General features: G+C 38.7%; 1 protein-coding gene across 46 annotated transcripts in view; it reads right to left on the reverse strand.

Moving 5' to 3' along the window:
* LOC117556029 (receptor-type tyrosine-protein phosphatase delta-like) overlaps positions 1 to 17,076 on the reverse strand; it is a 373,438-nt gene that overhangs the window by 45,860 nt on the left and 310,502 nt on the right. For 33 of the 46 annotated variants that reach the window (XM_034234286.1, XM_034233755.1, XM_034234215.1 and 30 more), the window contains 4 exons: positions 5,075 to 5,263; positions 3,981 to 3,989; positions 3,301 to 3,318; positions 1,288 to 1,398 (listed from right to left, as the gene is read on the reverse strand). In XM_034234286.1, coding sequence (XP_034090177.1) covers positions 1,288 to 1,398; positions 3,301 to 3,318; positions 3,981 to 3,989; positions 5,075 to 5,263 — 327 coding nt within the window. The remainder of the gene's footprint in view (positions 1 to 1,287; positions 1,399 to 3,300; positions 3,319 to 3,980; positions 3,990 to 5,074; positions 5,264 to 17,076) is intronic. The other 13 variants (XM_034234138.1, XM_034233905.1, XM_034233829.1 and 10 more) reach the window with 1 other exon arrangement.

Consider the following 17,076-nt stretch of genomic DNA (forward strand, 5'->3'; position numbering starts at 1 on the left):
GGATGAAGGAAATGTGATGCAGAACAAAATAAAATAAGGAAAGGAGAAGAACAAGGGAAACACAGAGAGTAAAAAGGCCTGTTTTAGGTTTTTAAATGCAACTTTAACAAGTCGAAGGACCTCCTGTCCCCAGTGTGCAGGGAGCACCCTGTATCACACTGGCACCCAAATAACAAGGTGACATATAGGATAAGAAATAATGTTTATTTGTAATACAATATTTCATGTGATAACACTAGTAATTACAATCAATGCATTTTGCTCTTTTATATTGTGAATACTGTAGCTAAGGGTGGTCATTGATTTCAAATGCCAACCATAAGACAGAAGACTATAGATTCAGCATTAAGAAATTAATTAGAAATCTATCTGCTTCCTCATATGTTTTAATTGATAAATTACTTTCACATAACTGGAAGAGTTACAGTGGAATTTGCATGTGAATTATTGACTGCTGCATGCAAGTAAAAGTGAGAAGCAGTAACAACAGCTGCATAAAAAGTTGTGGCTTCTAAAGAGTGAAATACTACAGCCTGACAAATGTGTTACTTAAAGCGTTCTTTTGAAATGTGGCCAAAAAAGAAATGTTATCAAGAGAAATGGAGAAACTCTTCATGGATTTGTTTTAAAGCAAAACAAACGTATTGAGCTTAAACACGTTTTACTCAATTGAGGATGTTTAATTTATTTGTAACCATTCCCGTACAGTTTTCTGGTGTGATAATTAAAAATACCCAGACAAATAAATGTATGGAAACACAAATAACGTGTAGCAATAAAAGACTAGTAACATTAATTACCATTTACATTACAACCATTTATTTTAAACTGGTATTGAATATATAATAATTGTTAAATGTCATTGTCAGTAAAACTAGTGAGATTGAATGTGTCCTTCTAATGTTGATCAATAGAGAGGGAAAGGCCAGAGAGGATGTGTTCACTGCTGGGGAAGAGTCAGTCCGGTTTGAAAGGCGATTAGTGGATACACTCAGCAGGCAGTCTATTCGTTGGTGTTAGACTCAGGATTATCAACAGGAAGGAGCAGAAACACACACCAGAGCAGATTTCATAGGTTCAAATCAGTGCAGGTAAGTTGAGTGCAAAAAAAAATTATAATTAGAAGAGAACCAAAGCATCATAGACAAAGCATACTTACAGCGGCCTCACAGGAAGTGGCCCTGCAGACTTTATTGGCTGATTTAAAGGTTCCTCGTGAATTTTAAAGAGAAAGTTATCATAATATTTGACAGAAGCATGCCTTTGTTTCCCACGCGTGTCTCCTACCTCTGACATATAGATTAGCAGGGGCAGAGTAGCGGGTCCCGTCGTTGTTGGTCGCCACACACTCATACTTCCCCTGGTCCGACTCCTCGCTCTGCTCTATCTGGAGGGCTCCTGGTTGGGAATAGCAAATGGGGTGGTGGGGTTTGTTTGGTTAAAATAACATTTTTCACAACAAGTTCACAAACAAAAATGTAAGAAGTTGTTTGACCTCAAAGGGGGCAACATCAGCCCCCTTCATCTAGCCTCAGTAGTCGGACAGACTGAGGACAGTTGTTCAATATCCTATAAAATGCTATCTGTTACTATAAATCTATATATTTTAAAGTTTATCCCCCATCAATATCACAGCCTGATCCACTGGATGAGGTCAAATGTCGGCTGTTTTTATCCTACTAAAGCTGAACATGGTATTCATGCAAGACATTGCAATACATATATATTTATTGTAACTAAAAACAACGGAAAATAAAACATTGTGAACCAAATCCAAAAGAGAAGAAACTAAAAGCAGCTAAGTTATCTTCCATCTATAATACTGTTACCTTGTTGATGACTTCTTTAGAGAAAAAGCCTGATAACATATAAAGCTATAGGGTCTAAAAAGACACTCATCATAATGCCAATGTAAGAAAAAAAGTCATAATTTCATTTGAAGAATAGGGGCAAGCCCTTCAATATACAACATGTCACTGGACTGGTCAATATGGGGATGAGTGATACTGCTTCAGGGAAACATGGATCAAACGAAAAAAGGTTTACAGTATAAGAAAGCAGCATAACAAGGGAGGACAATTGAAAGAAAGAAATTTAGGTATGAATTTTAGCATATTCAATCACAAATCGAGTGCAACTTTCTCCTAACTAAATAATTTGGGACTTCATCTAGGTGAAGTGTCTTTAAAAAAATGCAGCCCATACAAAAAATTGAAAAATGCTGCTCATATATGTGGAAAATGTTAATTGAAGTATTATAAGTCAAAAGCAACATATAACCCTCTGTAACAAAAGTTTGGACATGCAAATCTTGGCGAGAAATGTATGTCGGCACAACTTACAACCTTCTGACAACCCTTAGCTGAAAAATAAAATGCAATTGTATTAGAAGACAAAATTCAAAATATCGACCTGAGCGGACAAGAAAGTAACCAACCACTGCTACAAAAGACACCCATAAAAATCCACTAATGGGATCAGCAGTGTGGTGTCACATGACCCAGGGAAAAATGGTTTTATGCATCAACAACTCCTCAGCTTCATCTCACAAGGCAAAAATGAGGCAATCAGGTCCTCGCCAGACTCTACTGTTTGCCTTCCCCAAACCCTGAAGAAAAAAAGTCAAAAAGTAAAATATTCTCCAAACCCAAGAAAAGTAAAAAAAATAGGTGAAAGAGAAAAAAAAGCACCGTAGAAACTTTATCAAAAAAGTGGTTGTTTGGGCTTTTTTGTAGAGGTACAGGAGAGGAAAGCAAATAGAAGAAATGGAAAAAATAGTTTGCAAAGATAGAAAGATTTCTTTGGGAGAAAAAAGCAGAGGAGAGGCAATGTTGTCTTCAGCATGCCTGCGTGATTCCACAGCATCTGTGCATATGTTTTAGTGCTGAACAAGAACAGCTAAGGGGGAAAAATGCTTGGTTGTTTTAGTTGGACAAAAAGAGGGACAAATGATTCGCTATGGCCAAAAAGAAAACAAAAATGAACGGAAAAAATATAGTTTAAAAAAATAATTGTCATTGGATATGCTTATTTGAGCCAAGGCAAGCATATCACAACTGAGCTGCACAGGCTCTTGAAAACCAGAATACAAAGGAGTAAATAAAGCATAGACAAACAAAAATGGAATACAAATTTAGTGAACAGAACAGGACAAATAATAAGAAGGTCCGTATGAACGTAATGGGATTTGGTCTCGGTAAACAGGACAGAAATGGAGGTGATTCAAGTGAATGGATGGGTTGACAGCAAGAATGAATTTGTATTATTTTCATTCTGTGAACGTCAGTTCAGCACTCTTACCTCTTATTGGTGTACCACCTGGGTGGATAATATGAATGCAAATAAGATTAGAAAGAAGAAGCATTAGTACGAGTAGATAGAGGCTGGGGGCTTTGGAAGAAGAATCAAATTAGATTTAACAGGGTACGTAAATAAAGGTACGAGAGAAAGGAGAGAGAGAGAGAGAATAAGTATTGTTCTGTACAGGATTCATCATAGAAAATCATGGGTCAGAGAGAAGTACATTGGTGTACCACGGGGAGGTGCCATTTTGGAAGTGGCAATAGCTTCTGAAGACCGTCTACTGAGGGGAAAGACTTTGAGGACTTTGTGTGTGAGATCAGAGTAGACATTTGTAAACAACCTTTGCTTCACCTGAGCTAAACTGAGCTGGTCACCTCCCTAAAAGTCTCTTAGTGTGCTGGTGTTAGAGATAAGTGAGGGAGTGGGGGGTCAGTGAGTGAGTAACACACATGTGAGTTAAGTTCATTACTCGGGTCAGTGTATGACAATGCTAAGCTAACGTTTGGTGTTATTATCTGCAGGTAGAGGTGGTGCTACAGCTGGTATAGTGTATGTGTCTCTAGTATTAGCCCTGACTCTAAACTATCCGTTAGTAAAATGCATGCCATGCATTTTAATATTTGTTGGAAACATGAAATTAGTGGGGGGTGATGTGTGCTTTAGAGCTAAGCACTTACCAAAGGATTCTGTAGATTTAAAAATATAGAGAGAAGAAAGACAGCATAAGAATATGATTATATTCTTTAAGTGAGTTTAGTTAACAGAGGTTTCGTTAATGCTTTATCAACTCTACGTGAATCATTAGAAATACGGGTTAATTCTACACAGTTCTGTTGAAAACAAGTCAGCAAGGTTAACAGGTTAAACATAGGACAGCTGTGAAATCTGAAGACACACGGTCACATATACAACTGAAAATGTACAAGTAGTTTTTATAATGTATCACCTTGAACTGGCACATAAAGCTGCAGCTATGATTTTAGTATTTATTTGAAAAAAAAGAAATCTCCCTTATTGAGATATTGAAATCAAACTGGGAATTTTCAAGCGAATGGGTTTATTAGGGTCATGTCACAGGCAAATAAAAACATTTAAGCAGGGGCTGTAAATCCAAAGAATCAGGGGGAAAGCCTTGTGAAGTTGTACACACTACTGTGGCTGATTAGTGTCCAGTTATAGACAACAGATTGTATGCAAAGGAAATATGTATTTAGAGGACGTTTAATGATCCCTCTATCTCAACAAATCCACAAGGACGATGATTAATTTGCTTTTCTGCATGTTTTCCCATTTTAAAATCAAGTGCACTCCTTGGCAGGTTCTGAATGAAACCAGATGTTGAATATTAATCCTTTTTCCTTTTTTATAAAAGGCATAGGAAATTAAGAAGGTTGGATCCAATACAAATTCTGCACCAATGCAGTTGAAGGAAATCACCACAAAACAGCAAAATAATTCTTAGTAAAGAGTCACAGCAGTGAGCAATGAGGCAGAGGTCGGGGCAGAAGCCAGCACACATAGAGGGACAATCCTACAGCCATGACAACACTGGAAGACAAAGGGAGACACACTACAGACACACACACCGGGCACACAGATACAGGACAGGAAGTAGTAGAAACAATGCCATTACCTACAAAAATAAAAGGCAAATGACAGGTTAAATCGTGGGAGGAAGAAGAGAATGATACAGGGGGAGCAGATCAGATAGAGGACACCAGAAGAAGAAGGCTTCCTGTTTTAAGTCAGTTTTCAGCAGTGGCAAGCCTACCTGATCTGAGTTGTTTAATGCGCCCGTTGTTGGTGGTGGTGTTGACGGGGAGGAAGTCTTTGAACCAGGAAATGTCGGGGTCGGGGTTGCCACTGGCGGCACAGAGCATGGTGGCAGTGCGTGTTCGCTCCACCACCTTCAACTGGGGGCCCATGTCTATGGTGGGGAACCCCGGGGGCAGCTGGTCCTCTGGGGACACAAGAGAGACATTAGAGATGAGTTCAGGTTCAGAAAGTCCTTAACAGCAACAGCATGAGTAGTACTTGTATTTCATTTTTGATCATATGTAGAGGGGTGTGTGTAGGGATAGAGTAAGAGGAGCATGTTTTATTTTTGGATTCAGATTAGTTCTTTTTTGTGGTCGACCCTACAATATCATCCCAAGATCAATATCAATAAATCATCATTTTTCACTTTCTCTCCTTTACCAGCAATAATTATCTCTAACGCCATGACATTTAACTATTGACAAGGACACAAAATAAAGAAACATTTAAATAATAAACATGGAGAGTTGTGAAAAGATAGATGTTATGAATGTCTGTAATAATACAAAAAAAAAAGTGTTCCCAAAAAAACGTTTTAACCACATCTACAATGGCTGTAGATGTGTTCAGGGGAGGTGGGGCCTTGCAGTTCTTTGATGATGGCAGGTGGCTCAGCTTGTTGAATGAGCTGTCTTGTTCCTGCCGGTGTCTCCTCTTACTGACAACAGGAAGGAGAGCGGGCTTCATTCAGATATGAGAGGAGATAACTCTGCTCCCCGCTCAAAACATGTTCTTTTAGTGACAGAAAATCAGAGCCGGAGCAGCTCTGGCTGAAGCTCGCAGAGAGGGATGCAGTATGGCATTTTTAGCTTAGTGTAAATCTGCTTGACACGTCCTGCTTATGCTGAATGCCAATGAGGTTTATGTACACCTTTAAGTTCCCCTTCCCCTGCTGTGATATGGTTAATTAGACTCTTCCGCCGCTCTCGTAAACGGCACCTTTTTGGAAAACACTTTCTTCATTAAACTTTCATGAGGAGACATCAGTCTGGAAACAGCTTTGAGATGCCACAGCCTGCAAACAGCCAAACGACAATCATGGCCGCCTTCCAACAATGCTTTTGGGTATCTGGCATGAGAAACCACTTCGATGGATACATCTTCTCAGAAATAGACTGTATTACAAATGAGTGACTTCAGACTGAACCGCAAAACTTTCCCATGCAACTCTGTGTCCCTGCATGAACTGACATTATGTTTAGACTGATGGATTTTGTTGCATGTTTTAATGAATCCCCAGCCTATATAATGCATACTTTAAAAAATGGTCATTTTCTTGGCAGTTGATGCACTGTAAGTTATATTGGACATCTTGGCCGAGGCATCATTATTTGGTTTATCACTCACAGGCCTTGACATGCTGTGCAATATATATTATTTAAGCCATCTTTATCCCTTTGGGTATCCATTAAGGTAATGAGAGCTGCCCTGGCGTCACTCTTGTTAAAAGTTTGTAGGTGACTTGCACTGCGTTTGCTTGTTGTTGCACACTACTAATGTGCAGCTTATTAAAACAATAACCACTCACCTCAGTCCCACAGTGGCCATAGTACTTAATATCATAGTTAAAGCAGGAGAGTTTAGCTGGATGACAGACCCATTCAAACATACAGAAATTCCCCAAATGACCTTTTTCTTGTAAACTTGTTCATATTGCTTTACAGCCATTAACTTTGATTGCATGGTTATGGATGGTGTTTTCTATTAATTTTTGGCTTTTATGTGATAAGCTTCAACAACTCAATTAGCTCTATTTGTAAATTAAAAATGTTTCAGACACAGTAGGTTTAGTATTTTGATCAGTTGAGCATTGTAACAGAATATATTTACTCAATTAATATACTTAGGTACTGTTTGGACATACTTGCACTTTACTTGAGTATTTCCATGTTGTGCTAAATGTACTTCTACACTACTACATTTATTTAAACCCCATAGTCAGTAGCTACATTTTACATTTAAAAACATGATATAATGCTATACTTTAAAACTAATCTACCCAGTATTTAAAAACATATTGGTGATAAAAGCTGAATAATAATATTCTATAGTAATGTTATACTTGGGTAGTGCAAAACTGAGTACTATTAGTTTTCTTACTTTAAGTACATTTACCCGATAGTACTTCTGTAATGTTAGCAAAGTAACATTCTGGACTATTACTTGTAATTATGTATTTTAAGACTAAAGTATTCCTACTTTTATTTGAGTACTTCTTCCACCACTGACTGTGATCATTGTTCACATTAATATGAATTAATGAATGTATTTTGTTCATTTACAATCAACACATACAATTAAAAAGTGCTCAAACAATATTTAACTTTTCATTACATTTTCTAGGAAGAAGAGCTAAAGTAACAGAAAGTCTATACACGTGTATTTTCTTAAAACATACACCTATCACTGAAAGAGGGAATGGTCTAATCTGAAAAACCGCACATTCAAAGGTGTTCATCCAAATGGAGAAAGACGGGGAGGAGGGGGAAAGGGATTCCTTTTACAAGCTAGCTGCTGTCCAAGCTCCCTTCAGCCTGTTCAAGGTCGCACAGACAATTAGCCGATTCTACAGCGAGTCAAAAGTATACCTGATCAAACACAATAGCCAGCAGCAAACCTTGGAGCATGGATGCGTGTTGAATATAGTAATTGGATGTGACAATTCATGCGAAATAAAAAGCAACTCCTGTGAAATTGCAATGTATTCTATAAAGAAAGTGCTCAAGAGATCATCATTTTTCTGTTCTTTAAGAAGTCACAATCATTATTCAGCTCTCAGGAGAAAAGAAGAGGGCGAGGAACAACATTTATTCAATATGAAAATGCTTTAGCCAATGTCAACATTATAGTTTTGCAGTCCCCTGTACGATATTGGGACAGTAAAACAATAGTATGTCTGTCTTAATGTCTAAAGCGTGGCTCTCTGATATTATGAAAACACAGTAACATAAGGCCAGGCCAAGGGCACTTTCACCAGACCCATCTCCCCGTCCTGTAGTGTTACACGATGCTCGCCCGTAACTCCAGTCCAGGCAGCTGATATGACTCCAGGCAGTGCATTTAAAATTAATGATCTGTTACAAAGGTTTCTGGCCTTCTGAATGCATTCCTGCTCTGCCCGGAATTGTATTTTACAGCTGCTTTGTGCAATTGTGCTTGACGAGAATGGCCACAAAGTCATGACATCAACTGGGAGGTTTCTGAATGTTTCCTGCTTAGGAACTTTGACGTCATCAAGCTCCAGTTCTCAGCAATACCCTCGTTTACTTCACATAGAGAATTACCATTGTGATAATAAATAAAGCAAAGGAACACTAGCTGGTGCTGTGATTTAAAAACTGACAGCTGCTGCAGCTTTTTCCTTACAAAGCAAAAAGACCAAACTAAAATAAGATCAATCTCGATGTAATTCAAGTTCGGCTTGTTTGTTGTATACTTTTAGAGAAGTCTGTTTATTGGCAATGTGCTTGAAGTAAAGACTGACATAGTTATTCAACCAGAGGCCAGAGGAATTGTAGTTGTTCCCATGTGCTTTGTTTGCAGTTCCACTTAGAGTCCAGACGTTGGTTTTCCACCTAAATTATAATAAATTCCCCTGAGCAGCTACTCCATTGCTCCGTCAGGAACCCTGAGTTGAACAAGTTTGATTTGCTTGTAGCACATTTGTTTTTAAACGTGTGTTCTGGGGCTAATATACTTTATGCTGTATGACTTGAACGTACAGCCCTGAGCTACCCTGTACAATAAATGAAAGTCAAAGCTGAAAGGTGAAAAAAAACATTAAAAAAAGATTTTCCCCGCCTTCTTATTCCACCTCACTGAGAGCTACAATCTCAAGGACAGCCTAAGACAAGGGCAGGTTCTGCTTTACAGACCTATACTGTATATTCAACAATGGATCTACACACTAAATGAGATGGAAGGCAGAGAAATGCTGAAGTCACCTTCTAAAGAAGTGCTGAGCACTGGTGCTTGATATAAAAAGACTCCCAATGACAATTTGCACACATTAGCCACTGCCAGGCTATCAGGCCATATGAAGTGCACTGCCAAATATGAGAGCAGTATAAAAGGGACATTGGCTCAAAAAGTACCTCAGTGAGCAGATTTCTGCTGAAGACACGAGGCCACTGGACATAAACTCAAGCCATTAGTAGATTATATATATATTGATCACTCACACAAAATATGAGCACAAGAGAAATTACAGTTCCTGCAGCATCTGTCGTCATACTGCACCAATAAACACACACAATCACAGCGTCTGTTCAGAGTAAACTTCTCACCTGCTGTGTGTAATGGATTGAGTGACAAACTCAAGTAACATCCTCGTTGTTCTGGCTCTAATTAAATCAACCTAATTGAGTTCAAACAGATAAAGGTAGCATTCAAATGTGATCTGTTACTGTTTACATGTTTGCTCAGTTTATGCAACAGTGAGGCTCTGTGTGTACGTGCAGTCTGAGGAGATGTTTACCAGGACTAATGCAGTTACATCTATGGAGGGGAATTTTAATAAAACGATACAACCAGATGGTAAAGCTGAGGCCACTATGTCTGCTTCAGCTGTGGGACATTACAAAATAAGTTTTCAGTCTCTTGCAAAGTATATACCGTGGTGGCACTCTTTTTCTTTGCTGAATGATAGACTGTCCACAGAAAAGAGGCTTTTAAGAAGCAATAACTCAGTGAGCTTGTGTTGCCAGATATCTGTACTCTGCTAATATTGCATGTGCTCAAGCTCTCAGGTTAAGTGGAGTGCGTTAGACATTTTAACAGCAGGCTATGATGTCAAACTGCAATGCAACATTCATCATGGTGTTGTAAACAAAAACCATAACATGTAAAGAAAACTTAGTGCAAATCTGATCCTAAAGTCTAAGTAATTGAGATTATGTCGCTGAAATCACATTTGGCTCAAACATGACAGAATAACTCAAAATAAATTTGAGAAGAAAATAAGCCTCAGTTGCACCGGGTTTTCCAAGTGAAGCCATACAAAAAAAAACTTCTCCGGTCGCATTCGGCTTTAGTTCTGTGGCTTCCTCACTAGGATTGGATTTGACCTTTTCTTCCCGAGTGGAACAAGGCTTTTCACCCTTTGGTTGAGGTTATTCTTCACGGGAAATCCCTTCAGGAAATAATAAGATATATTTGTTGGACGTTTTTGAGTGGATACAATCTGCTCATAGAGGCTGTCACAGGTCACTTGCTGTGGCAACATGTTGCAGATAGGTGTGTGTCAAGATGTATTGTTGTTGTGGTATCGCTCCTTTCCAAAGATGTGTGGGAATTTGGGACAGATGTGTCTTCTAGTATGACACTTTACAACGTTTTACACTGCTTTTTCCTTTGCCCTGAAGATTATCCTTGCACAGTTTACGAATCAATCTCGCTAACCGTCCCAGATAAGATTCCAGCCAGAACAAAAAAGACGACATTACCCACTGAGTGTGACAGCTCTGCTTATTTTTCCAAGCAGCCTGAGCCAAAGCCATTGTTCCCAATACACCATAGCATATAGTTTGAAGTTGAGGGACATCGATTAATGCTCTTTCCATGCTCAAAAATCCAGAAGAAGTGAGAAAGAAGATAATTTAGCAGGGTGAGAGCTTCTCATCGTGTTAATCACAAGGACACCATTTTAATTGACTTGTTTCATGGCCTGCTTATGCATCAGCTGACCTAGATTCAATGAGGTCTTGGTGTTTCATGTACCAGCAAAAGGTAATTCATAAAGGCAATATTTCCATGCAAACAAATAAAGGTTAAGGTGCAGTAACATCACAGAACATACAATCTTGACACATAAATAAATTATATTTGACCAAAAGTCATAGCAGACATAGAGTCTTTGTGGGTTTTTAAAAAAAATGAGGTTGTTGATTAGGAACCTATAACAACAATTGTGTCCAATTGAATTGTTTAAAGTTCTCTAAAAATGTTTTGCAGGCCTGGTTTATGCGTATGTTCAGAAGCGGCCTGAATCCTCTTCAACAAAATGTTGTGTTCGGCTCCCGTTCAACTGACGTATTCAATTATTTTTTGTCTTTGGCATGGGAGAGGGAACTGTTAATTGTGCTTTTGTTTTCACACAAACAAAATTACTCAACCAAACGTAAGAGCTCTTGATTAACAAAGACAGACAGCTATTCAATTTTGTGCCAATAATATGACGGCATCTGTTTTCCTCCTCTAATGTTTCACCACGTTCACCCACATGCTGCTGATTTCCCTGCTCTACTTACAGGGTACAGATCGTACTTATACAATCCAGCACCTAATGATTGACAGGTTGTACATCAAAGTCCAACCTTGGCTTTATCAGTGACCTGCAGCTTGGTTAAACTCTCCCCAAGTTAGACTCAGACAGAGTTGTTTTTCTCAACAAACTATCCATCATTCTGGCCACAAACTTTTACAGAGGTTAAACTTGTCCCAAACATTTTCTATCATATGACCAGGGCATGATAATACTTTATTTGATAGTTTTCATAATATTGATGTCATTTACTTATTATAGTAAACATTGCATGTTCTTTAATCTTTACACAGTTTGCCGCATTACGTAAACCTAGATTATTCTATTTTATTCTATGTTACAAGTACTTAGTTTACTTCTTTCTGCATTTAACTTGCAGCTTTGTTTTAATGTATATCTTGTATGTTGCACTGTTGGGGGAGCCTGGGAATTAAGAGCCAATAACTATGCTGTATTATAACAAAACCTTTGAATCTTTGAAAATAGACCTGGATTAAATGCACTGAGTAGCTTTTTTATTATATTTACTGCCCACATGCCTGGATATTGTTACAGGATATTGTGTGCCTTACCGCTCCCTTGAGAATACCTGGAACAGTTCATTAAGTGTAAAGGGTATCTTTGAGGTGTAAAGCATGGTTCATATTATTTAGATGGAAATAAGCATTTAGAGTATAAAGCATCATTGTTTAGCAAGAATAAGAAATGACATATTGAGGTGTCTGAATTCCCCCTACATGCCCTCAGAGAATATTAAGTCTGCATTTATTTGGTGGATACATCCCGGTGCTGTTTGGCTCACAGTCTGAATAAGATTAGGTTTTTTCCCTGGAGCTTCCTTTGAGCCACACTTCCCAAACACGCCTGCTGGTACCTGCACTGGTTGGATATTGCGTAAGTAATCCAATAATGGAAAACAAAATGCTCAGCACTCTCTTCTAATATCATGTGGTTGGGGTAATTCTGATATTCATCTTCCAGAGTTGTTTAAGGGTTCACAGGCGAGTGAACTCTGAGTCAACCTTATTTTAAAACATGGCGTCTGGACTGCTGTGGTTTATATTAATGTGCAGACTGGAAAATACCTAACATAATTATTACCCTGAGGCCATACTGTAGCTCTTCAAGTCCCAAAGACTTAGATGAACTGATATGAGAAAATGTTAAGTTGCAGAGCATGACTGCTTTTAGTTTACTTTGACTAATGTGTCTGTTTTGCAGGTCTTGCAGGTCAAATATTTTCAGTTCATTTATTGTATATAAATGTGTTTTTGAATCTTCATACTTACTGTACATTTATGAAGTTGCTATATAAGATGATTCTGTCTGTTGTCCTTTAAGTTTACATGTGTCTAATTTGTGTTTTAAGGCCCCTCTGAAAAGTCAGCAGTTGTTTAACAATCTTTATCATAATTGGCAGGGTGATTAAAAAAAAATAATAATAATAAGAAAGCAGTTGCCAGTTTAGCTGTTAAATGCAAATGTCTACTTTGTTCTTTACCCACTTAAGGGATTCCAGAAAGCAAGAATTTTACTGATATATGTTTGCAATTGTCCCCCATTGTACTGTATTTTGTTCGGTGAAAACATTTAGTTTTCGTCGTAACAGGAATCAGCAGTAAGTGTAGCTGTGCTAAGGAAAATATGCTTTACTTAATCATTAGATTATTCAGGTGCAGAGCAACACTAATGCATATTACTGTGAATGTGCCACAGTTGGCCCAAACAGCTAATTCCAATTGACTTTAATAGTTTCAAGAGGCACAGGCGCACTATAGCACACAGTGGCATACAGTCTCACTAAAGCCCGGTCCCTCTAAAAGGCAGTTCATTAATTTGGCTAACAAATGCAGCCTCTTTGAAAAAACCACTAAGGGCGAGCAACAAGGGACCATAGTATCCACAACATTTTATTTCACCATTGTTGACTAAAGGAGGAAAATCGGAAAGTATTTTGAGATATATTTAGTGTATTCCTTTTGCTGTGATGATGAACGTTGGAGCGAAATACAGGAGGAGGAAGGTGAAGCTCTGCTAACCCGAGGTTACCGGCTCTCTGTCTCAGTGAAAAATAGCATTGTCTCCCCCTTTGCCCTGCACTGATTGTTTCCTCCATAAATCCCCTTTGAGATTGTATAATTAATTGAACACTGCTTATTTGTCATTAAAAAGCCCTAGCCTAATGCCTGAGATTATGAGGAAACTATTGTAGAGTCAATCTATTAATCATCAGGCCGTTTCTCCCCCAGAAGATCCTTCACACATGAACAATTCAGCCGTTCCTCTCTCTGAATGACATTGGGGAACTAATAGTGAAACTTTAAGTCAACATACTGATGTCATAGTAAATCATTACTTTAAAGTAATCAATAATTTGTTCCCATCGATAATAAAATGTATATAATAAAAATATATACCTCTATATATGTATTTCTTTGTGAAATGCTTTTTCAGAGAATGCTTTACTTTGTTAAAGAGGACATCTTATGCGAAGTGTTAGGTTCATATTTGTAATGTGTGCCTCTACTGCCGGTGTAAGAAGCATATAGAAGCGTAAGTGTTACATAGTGAGGCACCTATGTTCCAGAAGTAAACAAAGGAGTCCAATGGAGGCATTTCAAGCAGGGGGGGGGGGGGATGGGTAACCTATGTAACACACTACGGGAAATGGAATATACCCCAAAGCATGATAGGGCCTCTCTAATTAAAGTGGCAAGCACACATTAATAAAAGACAATCAAATAAGGAGGGCCCATGTAGTATCCATTAAACTGTTATTTTATCATTGTTGGCTGAATAAGGTTTAATATTTGATATGTATTGCTCTACAAACATATGCATCCAGTTCCATTGAGAGCAGTTGTTGGGACTTTTGGGTGAAATTAAGGTAGAATGAAAGTTACTTTGAAATGCCTCCCTTCCCTACTATATACTCTTTTTTTACAGCAGTCTCAGCTGGGGCATATTGGCTGATTCGAGCTGGGGGGCACGCTGCAGAGACGTACGCTCTTCTGGCACACCGCCCCAACTCTCCCCCGGCCCCGTGTCATTCATAAACATGACGGATTAGCTGTGATATTCCTCCATTTACAATATAAGCAGAGGGAGTTTGAGGGAAGAGAATGAAAGCTGAGTGTTAGTGGCAGATGCCCCTCAGGGGTGGTGCTAAAAAGGATGGGTAAAGAGTGAGATGAAAAGGAGAGATGAAGCAGGAAGGGCGGAGAGGGGGACTAACTCTACAGGCCTGGCTGGGCATGCAGGAAGCCAGGCACACAGCTCCATTTACGCTCAGATGACCCCCCCCCCCCCTCACACACACACACACACACACACACACACACACACACACACACACACACACACACACACACACACACACACACACACACACACACACACACACACACACACTCACTCACTCACTCACTCTCTTCTTGCTTTACACGTCAGCTCAGCCTGCTCTAAGTTAGGATCACCTAGGGGGAAGGTGGATTTGGAGAGAGAGATTTTAAGACCTTATTTTCTACCTACATCATGTCTCTCTCCCACACTGTTGTGTTTTAGTCACTGACTTCCCTCTGAGACTTTAAAATAAGCTTGGTGTTATAGTCTCTCCCTCAATCTGTCTTTGTCTGTCTCCCGCCTTCTCTGCCTTCTGTCCCCCCTCCCATCCCCTCTTCAGGATCTCACTTTGCATATTCCATTTGCTGGTTGTTACCTTGAGCAATGATTCAATTTACTTCAGGAAACAGCACCATGTATTCAGAGTTGGGGAAAGAAAGGAAAATAAACTTCTGCTCCTGCCAGCTTATCTGCATCAGCATTTTTTCTGTTAATATTAGTAATACTCAAAGGAGGAGGGGGGGGGACTATTTGACAATGCTTTGAGCTGTTTGCCAACAACAATGGATGTTACTTACTTGCTCTCAACTCTTCTTTTTTTATTGCTTTTTCTTATGAGTCCATCACCCCTCATCTGATCCTCCTGAGTGCATTAAACATTCTCGCATAAAGAGGACATGGCAGGGAATATACAAATATGCAAACACAACCTTCTCCTCAGAGACCCCCCCCCCTGTCAATTTGAAGCATATTCAGCGAGACATCTGCTCTACTCTAATGTTTCACTACGTTGTATATTCACCCTCTTACCGCCCACTTGGGATGACTGTATGCTGCTGCATGTGTCAAAGTTTAATAATGTTTATGTTTGTGCATTAACATTTATTGTGAAATTAAATATACAGTAACAGTGCATTAATGTAATCCATTACTTTAATTCAAGTACTGTACTTAGGTATGATGTTGTGGTACTAGTACTTAATATTTGAATTGTATGCTACTTTATACTTTATTTTTGAGGTCACAACATATTGGAGACCAATATGGTACATTTAACTGCACTACATTTATCTGACAGCTTTAGTTACTTTACATATTCATATTGTAAGCAAATACTACATTTAAATCCACTAATACATAAACTATAACATATGATAGGTTAAAATATCCAGCAACAGCATTATATACAGTAATTCCAATTAGTTCCATCTTTATCAGCTGTGATGATTCGATAATCATAATTCAGTAATTTCATATGATTCTGAAATGGGCAATTACACATGGGGAAGACTTTACATTTTTGTGTGTACATTTTGATGCCAATACTTTGTAAGATTTGGAATTCAAAGCTTTTACTAGTATCAGAGTACATTTACAATTTAGTATTGCCTCTTATACTCAAGTAAAAAGTGTGAGTACTTCTTCCACCACTGCTATTAAAGGTTATTTATTTATTTTGTTTTTCAGGGAGGCTGATAATGGCCAGAAGCTTGAGTAAGCGGGGGTCGAGAGCGGATCAGCAATCAGGTGAGTCCCCCGATCTGGGCATAAGGCAAAACTGTGAGACACTGCGTCGCTTCATTAACCTTCATGTACCGTACACTCAGAAACAGGCGGGGCAGTTTGATCAAACGGCCGTTTCTAATACTTTGGCTGCGATGTGTCGCTTGTGCATCTACAGAAATCTGTTGTTGAAGCAGTCTGTGCATTTGGAAGTTGTGTATTACTCGACTAGCAATATGCAATGGGTGTCTCAGCAGGAAGTGGGTGGCACTTTCTCATCATGGAAATTATTATATCAAGGCCACATGTTGTGAGAAACTTGTGTTGTAAGTTTTTATCTGCCTTTCCTTTCATTCAGCTATAAAACATCTACTGCTCATGTCTGCTGTACTGAATGTAATAACGTACAGGCTACTAATTCCCCACAAAAATCAACAACATCACGTTCTCCTCAGTCCGACGTTGTTTGCTTGTAATTAACGAGCAGCCTCGCACAGCTTGAAAAAGTTTCTGGAGATCATTAGAAGCATTAAGGATGACCCTGCAGTGCCCAATTAATCTGGCAGAAAATGACTTTTGAGTGCAGCTAAGATCAAAGCTGCTAACATTAACACCCCCCACTACCTGACTCACATGTACTCACTCCTGTTTATGACCTTGTGTCAAGTCCTGCCAATAGAATATTTGTTATTTTTCTGCCATATTACGTGAGAACTAAATAAAGTTTATCAAGCTAAGAGTTTATGAAAAACACCTTTTTGATGTTGTGATCGAGCATGTAAGCAAACTCAAATTAAAATGTGATGCACAAATACCACCTTGCAAAACATTAGGTTGTTGTGTTTGGC

Source organism: Gymnodraco acuticeps, unplaced genomic scaffold (genome assembly GCF_902827175.1).
Source record: "Gymnodraco acuticeps unplaced genomic scaffold, fGymAcu1.1, whole genome shotgun sequence".
Lineage (NCBI taxonomy): Eukaryota > Metazoa > Chordata > Actinopteri > Perciformes > Bathydraconidae > Gymnodraco > Gymnodraco acuticeps.